The sequence below is a fragment of the Onychomys torridus genome, chromosome 1 (genome assembly GCF_903995425.1).
Source record: "Onychomys torridus chromosome 1, mOncTor1.1, whole genome shotgun sequence".
Classification (NCBI taxonomy): Eukaryota; Metazoa; Chordata; class Mammalia; order Rodentia; family Cricetidae; genus Onychomys; species Onychomys torridus.
Genome location: NC_050443.1, coordinates 94,667,368 through 94,676,080, shown reverse-complemented (window position 1 = coordinate 94,676,080; position 8,713 = coordinate 94,667,368). Strand labels below are relative to the sequence as shown.

Genomic DNA, 8,713 nt, shown 5'->3' with positions numbered 1-8,713 from the left:
TTCCTCAAGTCCATTCAGGTATGCCCCTGAACATTTGAGCACAATGAAAATACGGGAGATGTAAATTCAAGTACTGCCGAGCTCTTCTGGAAAATTCCTCAAGTCCTTTTTCCTGTCTGTCCCCACTGCCATGACAGACCGAGTGTGAAGTGGTCTGAGGATAAAACCATGTACTAAGGACAGCGGAGTAGAAAGTAGAGACTTCCACACTACTCCTTCTAGATTTCCTTAGAGAAAGAGGGAGACTTCCTGTCTAGTTTAAATCACTGTCAATGATTTAAAAACATGAAATCAATGTTTTCTATCCCAGGGAGGGCCAGAAGGCAAGCACATGAATAAAGCAACTCTGATGTGGGGGCAGACGCCACTCAACTGAAGCCTTCTTGAGGGTGGGGTAATAAAACAGGACAAAGTCACCAGAAACGGGAGGAAATGGCTTTTTCAGAACAACCATGAATATCAAAGAGGGGTTTGCTGAGAGAGGAAGACAGCACCTATGAAAGAAAACTATCCTCAGCGTGACAGCAGGTTATCCTCAAGCCACAGGCACAGCTCTCACCCAGCTAATGACAGTGCCATGAAACTATGGGATGTGGCCCCTGAGCCACTAACATGAATGAAGAACATGGGAGGAGAGGCTGAGTCTGTTTCTGCCCTGGTTCTGGTAAATTTCAATCCTTAAATACCTGCGTGAAAAAAAAAAAATTGTGTTCTCACTTTAAAGGTCTCGCCCATTATTCCAAATGTGCTTTAAAGTATTTATTGAGGGAAGATAAAGGAAGGGATGTTGAAAGATGAAACAGATGTTGAGTTAACGGTTTTCCTCCAAGTTCTTGCAGACGTCGGGACTTTACGTGTCTGTTCAAAAGAAGTATGCTCACATTTTAAACATATCTTCCTTTGTTCTGAATGTTCTTTTATTTAAAGATACATTATTTACTTTCTGAAAGTATGGTTAGCTCATCATAGATTACAAATTATAAACATGTTCTCTGGTAAGATCAATATAAACGGTCATAAAGAATTACAAATAATTTTGAAATAAATTACTGCACCATAACGATGGTCATCTGATTATGTGGCATTTGAAAAATGTCCACTCATGAAAATTTTGGAGAACTTTTCAAAGTTTCTTTAATGTAGATTTCTCTATTTCTTCAAATATATAGAATACAATGTGAATTTGAATCATCTGAAGATAGACTATATTTGAAATGAAAAATGGTTATGGATTTATAATGGTTTACTACCCTAAACAAACAAAGGAGAATTACATACGTGGCTCAAACTTCAGTTCGCCTGCTGGCCCTGATGGAGCGATCCCTTGTTGAAATTTCTTCTGTTCTAGCTGCTGTACAGCCTATGAGTAGAAAAAATATGAAAGTACTGCTGATTGTTTCGGTCATATATGCAATCCTTGGCTAAGCATAATAAACTGAGATTTTTTCCCTAGAACACTGTCCTTTCATACTCTTGGACACTGAGGAAGGATGACTACTATCTGATGTCACGCTGAGAATCAGAGCAGAGAGCAGCAGGTGAAACGGGCTCTGAGACAGAGTCTGCTGTTGGTCACTGGTAATAAGATAAAAGCCCTGACTTCATGTGGGTCCTCACCAGCTCTCCCTCCAGCCTGTGTGAAGATTGCCGTTATTTTCATACACATTCAGTTATTCCTCTGATAGTGACTGCCCAAGCCTTAGCCAGGCTTTGTGGTGCACCCCTGCAATCCTAGCACTTGGGAGGAGAGGCCAGAAGATCACAAGTTCAAGATTATCTTCACTATACAGAATTTGAGGCCAGCTTCAGCTACATGAAACCCTATCTCAAAAGCCAATTAAAACAAACAAAAGATTTGGTTTCTTGCGTAGGTCTGCCTATGCGGTGCTAAACAATAATTCTCTTTATTCAAGGATTAAACATGGCTTCTTAAGGTAATGTCCTGAAACATGGACAGTCACTTACCATAACCAATTGTCTTTATATAAATGCCCATGGGCTTTTAGGAAAGGCAACTGGCCCCGTGTCAAACCTGTACCCAGGAAGGGCACAGACATTCCTTTGTGAGCCTACATACCCTCCATCTCTTTTACTCTTATCTATAATCTTCCAACAGCCCAGGACAGGGAGGTTGACTTGTGAGTCTGCCTCATTTTCCCTGCTCTTGTCAAAGATAAAAGTCACCATCAGAAAAAAAAAAAAAAAAAAAGATGAATGCCAGGTGCTGGTGGTGCATGCCTTTAACCGCTTTGATTCCACAATTCCAAAACTGAAATTGTAACAAAGCTCATTTTAAAACGCATTAAAATTTAAAATATGACAGCTTAATGGCATATTATAAAAACACAAGCTTAGCTTGGTGTTCTATAGTCTCCTGTAATCTCAGTGCTAGGGAGGCAGAGGCAGGAGGATCAGGAGTTCCAGGCCAGCCCTGGCTACATGAGATCTTGTCTCAAAAGAATGAAATAAACAAACAATCAAACAAACAAACACACAAAAATCCATAGGCTCACCAAAGCATCTAACATCTGGTTTGTGGTTCCTGTTGTCACACTGGAGACCAATTTCCAGGACCTCACACATGCTAAGAGCATTCTCCACCTCTGTTTATTTTTGTTTATTTGAGACTGGTTTCACTCTGTGATAGAATTTGGTGGCTGGGCTCAAGCAAACCCCATCTGAGAAGCTTGGACTGCAGATGGACATCACTTCAAGGGGCCCCTGTCATTCCCTGAAAGCCACATCTCATCTGCTAAAACTCAGGTTTCTGAGCCTCATGCATCCCGACAGTCCCTGCAAGCCACACCCCCTCAGTGTAGACCTGCTGATACTCCTGCTTCTGAGCCTCCAGGTGGTCATGCTGGCGCTGCAACTCTTCCTTCTGCTTCTGCAGTTCATCTGCCCTCTTCCGAAGTTCATTTTCTTGTGCGGCAATAATGTTTTCATATTCTTTCAGTTCTTCCTCAGTGAATAACTGTTGCTGACCCAATGTCTACAAGAAAGGGAGGTAAATAATAGTGCCAGGAACAAAGGGGTGTCATGCTCAGCTTTAAAATTCTAGGATCGTAGGGGCTGGAAAGATGGTTCAGCAGTTAGGAGCATGGTCTGCTCTTCCAAAGGACCCAGGTTCAATTCCCATCAGCCACATGGCAGCTCAAAACTGTCTGGAACTCCAGCCCCAAGGGATTTAATATCCTTACAACTCCAGCACCAAGGGAGCCAACATTCTCACACAGACATACATGCAAAACACCAGTGCACATAAAATAAAAGTAAATAAATCACAAAAAAATTAAAAATTTTAGAATTCATCATTGTACAAAAGAGCATATATAATATACTCTTTGGCAAAATAAGAAAAAATATATTAACAAGGCATGGTGGTTCATCCCTGTAATAGCCTCCAGTTCAAAGTCAGCTCAAGTTACATAGTGAGTTCCAGTCCAGCCCAGTCTATAAAATGAGGTCCTCTCAAAATACAAAACAAATGAAAAGGATTCATGCCCAGATTAGTGATGTGACTTCCAGAATATCCTGGACTAAAGAGTGAGTGAGCGAGTGGGTGAGCAAGGGAGTAAGTGAGTGAATGAGTGGGTGAGTGAGTGAGTAGGGGAATGAGTGAGTGAGTGAGTGAGTGAGTGAGTGAGTGAGTGAATAGGTGAGTGAGTGAGTGAGTAAGTGAGCGAGCGAGCGAGTGAGCAGAAAGGAATGATAGAAGGAAAGGAAGAGGAAGGGAGAAATGTGTTTATATTAGTGATTTCTTTTTAACCAATTTATTCATTATATTTTAAATATTTATTTTATATGTCTGTGTGTGTGTGTGACTGAGTATATTTATGTGTGCCGTGTGTGTGTGTGTGTGTGTGTGTGTGTGTGTGTCTGGTACCTGTAGAAGCCAGAAGAGGGTGTCGTATCCTCTGGAACTAGAAGTTGTGAGTTACCTTGTATGTGCTGGAAACCCAGCCAAGGTTCTCTGCAAGAGCAGCAAATGTTCTTAACCACTGAGCCAACTGTCCAACTCCTGTTTATACTTTTTTAAAAAACTGTTTCTTTTCTGGTTTTTGGAGACATACTCTTATGTAGTCCAGGAAGCCTTCAAACTTGCTATGTATCTGATGAGGACACCTTGAACACCAACTCTCTTGCCTCCGCCTTCTAAGTGCTGACCACACCCGGGTTATGTACTTCTTTATATTTATTTGTGTTCCTGGGGATTGAACATAGGTAGGACCTTGTACATGACCATGGGGTGTTCTACCACTGAGCTATACTCCCAGCTTCCCTTTTTTCCCACCACCATGTTTTTTTTACACTTTCTATTTTAACAAGGTTTTACTAACTTGCCGAGGTTGGCCCTGAACTCACTCTGTAGCTCAGGTTGGCCTTGAACTTAAGAGCAACATTCTTGCTTCAGTCTCTGGAAAGTACCTGGCTAACAGATTTGCATCACTGGTTGAGCTTCTTCTACAGATAGGTAGACAGCACGGATAGTGTGTGTGTGGGGGTGGGGGGGGGGGGGCAATGTATAGGCCAGAGAAGACACAGTGTCCTACTCGTCTCTTCCACTTTGACCCCCTTAAAACAGGGTCTTTCACTGAACTTGGAGTTAGTCTGGCAGATGGCAAGTCCCAGCAATTCTCCTATCTCTGCCCACCCCCAATAGCAATAGGGATCTGATTTTTTACATGGATTCTGGGGATTTGAACTACAGACCTCACATTTTCATAGCAAGCATCTTATCCCCTGAGCCATCTTCCCAGGCCCCAGCTTCTTTTATAATAGCAATAAAATATTGAAAGACAGGTCTAGGGGCTTATACCTGTAATCCTAGCACTCAGGAGACTGGGGCAGGAAGATTACTTCAAGTGTAAGGCTGAGGCACAGTGTTAGAAAACAAAAACACAGTGGTGCATGCCTGTAATCACAACAGGAGGTGATGCAGGAGGATCAGTTGAAGGCTGTCCTTGGCTACATGAGTCACTGCCTCCTACAACAGTAACAAGAATGGATCTGTAGACACAGCTCAGTGGGTCCTTTAATTTCTTCTTAAAATAGATGTAAGTTTTAAATTTTCAGTGATGTTATTTTATTCTTAGCAAATGTAGACTTTTAAAAAGATTTCTAATCTGAGGGCTGGAGAGGTGACTCAGCAGTTAGGAGCACTAGATGCTCTTGGAAAGAACCCAAGTTTGGTTCCTAGTACTCACACAGTAGCTCACAATGGTCTGTCACTCCAATTCCAGGTGACTGGACTCCCCCTTTCCCTTCCTCAGGCATCAGGCATGCACATGGTACACACATATACATGCAGGCACTTACACACACACATAAGATAAAAATAAATAAATCCTTTTTTAAAAACACTTCTCTAACTTTACGCTCTGTGATCACAAATTGCTAGAAAGTTTTCCAAGGAGGCAAGGACCTATTACTTCATAGAGGCATGATGTAAAACACTAATGCTGTAAGATCACACACGCAAACACAATGAGAAATGACGGCAGAAGGCAGGACACAGTGGTGCAGCACCTCTAGCACCACGCGCCCTCTGAAGCTCATCCTCTTACCTCCCAGCTGTCTGGCTCCAAGAACTCTTTCTTCTCTGTAGCTCTCAAGAATTCTTCCAGAGTCACCAATCGGTCTTTGTTGCTATCAATCTGATTAAAGGAAAATATAAAAGCAACATAAATAAGTCTTATTTCTTAGGTGCAAATATCCCAAGAGATGCTCCCTCGTAAACATTCACCAATTAAGATAAGGTTAACGTATATGCAGAAACGAGAGGGGAAATGAAAAAATGCACTCCATTTTATGGAATCAAGAAACACTCTCAGGTTGGGGATTTAGCTCAGTGGTAGAGCACTTGCCTAGCAAGCACAAGGCCCTGGATTCGGTCCTCAGCTCCAGGGGGGGAAAAGAAAGAAAGAAAGAGAGAGAGAGAGAGAGAGAGAGAGGGAGGGAGGGAGGGAGGGAGAGAGAGAGAGAGAGAGAGAGAGAGAGAGAGAGAGAGAGAGAGAGACTCTCTATAGAGTTAAAACTTGAAAATACAAGCTGTCCATCTACCTGATATATTCAAGACCAACACACTGAGTCAGTAATCTGGTTGGTTATATTGTTATGCCCAATGCCTTCACCATAGTAAACTTAATCCAGCTAGACCCAAGTGCTTAGACAAGAACAATTGCTACTCCAGAGCAGCTGCCATGGCCAAGAACAAGCAGGTAAGGTTAAGAGGCTCAACTTACTGCTCTTCACAGGTGCAGGGTACACTTTCCAAGATGGGGGTCTCAGTAAATATGGACCTAGCTATGAAGATCAGTTTGGCCTGAACTTCCGCTGGTTCTTCTGTCTCTGCCTATCAAGTGCTGAGAATAGAGGCATGTGTGGCAATGAATAAGAATGTCCTCCCATTAGGCTCATATATTTGAAAGCTTAGTCATCAGGGAGTAGCACTATTTGAGAAGGATTAGGAGGTGTGGCCTTGTTGGAGGAAGTTTGTTACTGGGAGTGGGCTTTGAGGTTTCAAAAGCTCAAGCCAAGCCCAGAGTCTCATTCTGATGAGAGCTCTTGAAAAATTACAGCTTTCAACCTCCCACACCATGCCTGCTACATGGGCCACCATGTCCCGGCCATGATGGTCCTGGACCATCTCTGCTGTAGCATTGAAGGGGTAGGGGATGCAGCAGGGTCACACACTGGAACAAACACTGCTGAGGCAACTGTCTGTCCTTCTACTCACATCTGTCAGTACTTAGCAACACGAGTCACTCTGTTCCTGAAAACCCAAGTCAGGGGACAAAGACAAACTCACTGAACAAGTAAAGGTAATCAAATAATCAGCTGCTCTAAAAGACAGAAATTAAAATTTTAGGTGCCTGTGAAGGTTTATGTTTTTATTGCAATTACAGCTCTGTCCTATAACGAGGGTCTACATCCCTGCCTCCAGCTCAGCATGTGTTGCTGAAACAGCCTGTGAGAGGTACCCATCCTCTCCTCACTGGGGACCTGCTTCAGTCAGTGGGATGTGAGCAGACATGGGGCTTGGCATGGCTGGGCATGAGTCTTACACATTACTGCATGAAAGGGTCTTGAGTTTCTTATGTCCCTTACATCATCCAGTGAGAGAATGCTCCTGCAGCCTGGGAATGAAGGACATCAAAGAACCAAACCACAATAGGCCCAAGCTTGGCCGAGCCAACCCACCTTCTCGTACCCTTGAAGCTTATGGAAGGTAAAGAAGATGTAGATATTTGTTGTCATAGTTATTGAATCTTCTTAGTGGAAGCTGAGTATCCCTTATCCAAAATGTGTGGGACCAGAAGTGGTTTTAAATTTTAGATTAAAAAAAATTTTTTTGAGATATTTGTACATACATAATGAGGTTTCTTGGGTTTGGAATCCCCAAACAAAAAAATTGATTTATGGTCCATATATACAACTCATACATACAGCCTGAAGGCAACTTTATACAATTTTATAAGTGATTTGGTACATGAACATAAAAATTCATGATATAGGCTTTCTTATACCTTGCACCTTTGCCAGTGATCAGAAAGTGTTGAATTTTGGAGCATTTTGGGTTTCTGACTAGGGCTTTTCAACCCATAAAAGCTTATGTAGGTTTTAAAAATGTTAACTATAAAACATCACTGCTTTTTTTACTGCCCCAAAATGTTTATTGCTGACATACAGTAGTATCATAATCTTGTAAAATATTTTAAAGGGGTTACAGATTATTTTGTTAAAGAAATCTTGTATAATATTCTGGTTACAAATACAGAATCCAATTAAGTACCTATCATGGGGTTTTGGGAGATGGCTCAGCAGTTAAAAGCACTCTCTGCTCTTGCAGAAGACCCAGGTTCAGTCCCCAGCACCCACATGGCCTCCCATAACTGTCTGTAACTCCAATTTCAAGAGATCAAGCATCTTTGTCCAGCCTTCTCGGATACCAGGCACACACATGGGCACATATGAACAGACAGGAAAATACTCACACACATAAAATAAAAATAAATAAGTCTAAAAATTACTAACTGTATATTTATTCTTCCATCTTATGATAAGGATTAGCACAAGAACTTGAATGACAGACATGACACAGACCCTCGCCTTACAGCACACCTCGTTCATGACATGCTCTCTCATGCGAAGCCTTTCTTCCTCCATTTCTATCATATCATCCTCCGCATTTCGGGGGTCATACACTTTCGCCAACTAAAAAAAGCAAATGTGAAAACCAACATGAAAGAAGAGAAGGTGCCCGAGGGGAACGAGGCAGATGGGCCTGAGGACGTAACCATTGTTTACCTCTTTTGTGAACAGTGCTTCTAATTCTTGTTCGTCCAGGAATCCATCACTGTTGACATCTAAAGTTCAATAGTTACAAATGCAAAGGCAGATTTGAATCCTCCAGAAAACAAATACTCAAAATACAGTTACGACAGTGTGCGAAGGTAGTGCTGATGTACAGTGACAACTGGCTGCAGGCGGGGCGTCATCTTTTCACAAAGCCTCCGATCAGCTCCAGGGTCAATTCTATATTTACAGTTCATAATCATGTTTTAGAAAAGTACATATTATCTATTTCTTTCCAGAAAGATAGAGCAGTATCTATAAGAATAAAAGTAGTTGAAAAACAACATTTAAGCATCGTCTTTCTATGTAGCCCTGACTGACCTGGTATTCACTATGTAGTCCAGGATAGGCTAAC

At 42.0% G+C, this 8,713-nt stretch overlaps 1 protein-coding gene across 2 annotated transcripts in view; it reads right to left on the bottom strand.

The window, feature by feature from the left end:
• Positions 1 to 710: 710 nt before the first annotated feature.
• Positions 711 to 8,713, bottom strand: part of Nucb2 (nucleobindin 2) — a 32,335-nt gene continuing 24,332 nt past the window's right edge. Inside the window, exons 9-14 of one of the 2 annotated variants that reach the window (XM_036191598.1) lie at positions 8,311 to 8,369; positions 8,125 to 8,217; positions 5,568 to 5,657; positions 2,822 to 2,992; positions 1,279 to 1,360; positions 711 to 858 (exon numbers count right to left, since the gene is read on the bottom strand). In XM_036191598.1, coding sequence (XP_036047491.1) covers positions 851 to 858; positions 1,279 to 1,360; positions 2,822 to 2,992; positions 5,568 to 5,657; positions 8,125 to 8,217; positions 8,311 to 8,369 — 503 coding nt within the window. In that variant the 3' untranslated portion in view covers positions 711 to 850. The remainder of the gene's footprint in view (positions 859 to 1,278; positions 1,361 to 2,821; positions 2,993 to 5,567; positions 5,658 to 8,124; positions 8,218 to 8,310; positions 8,370 to 8,713) is intronic. The other variant, XM_036191599.1, reaches the window with a different exon arrangement.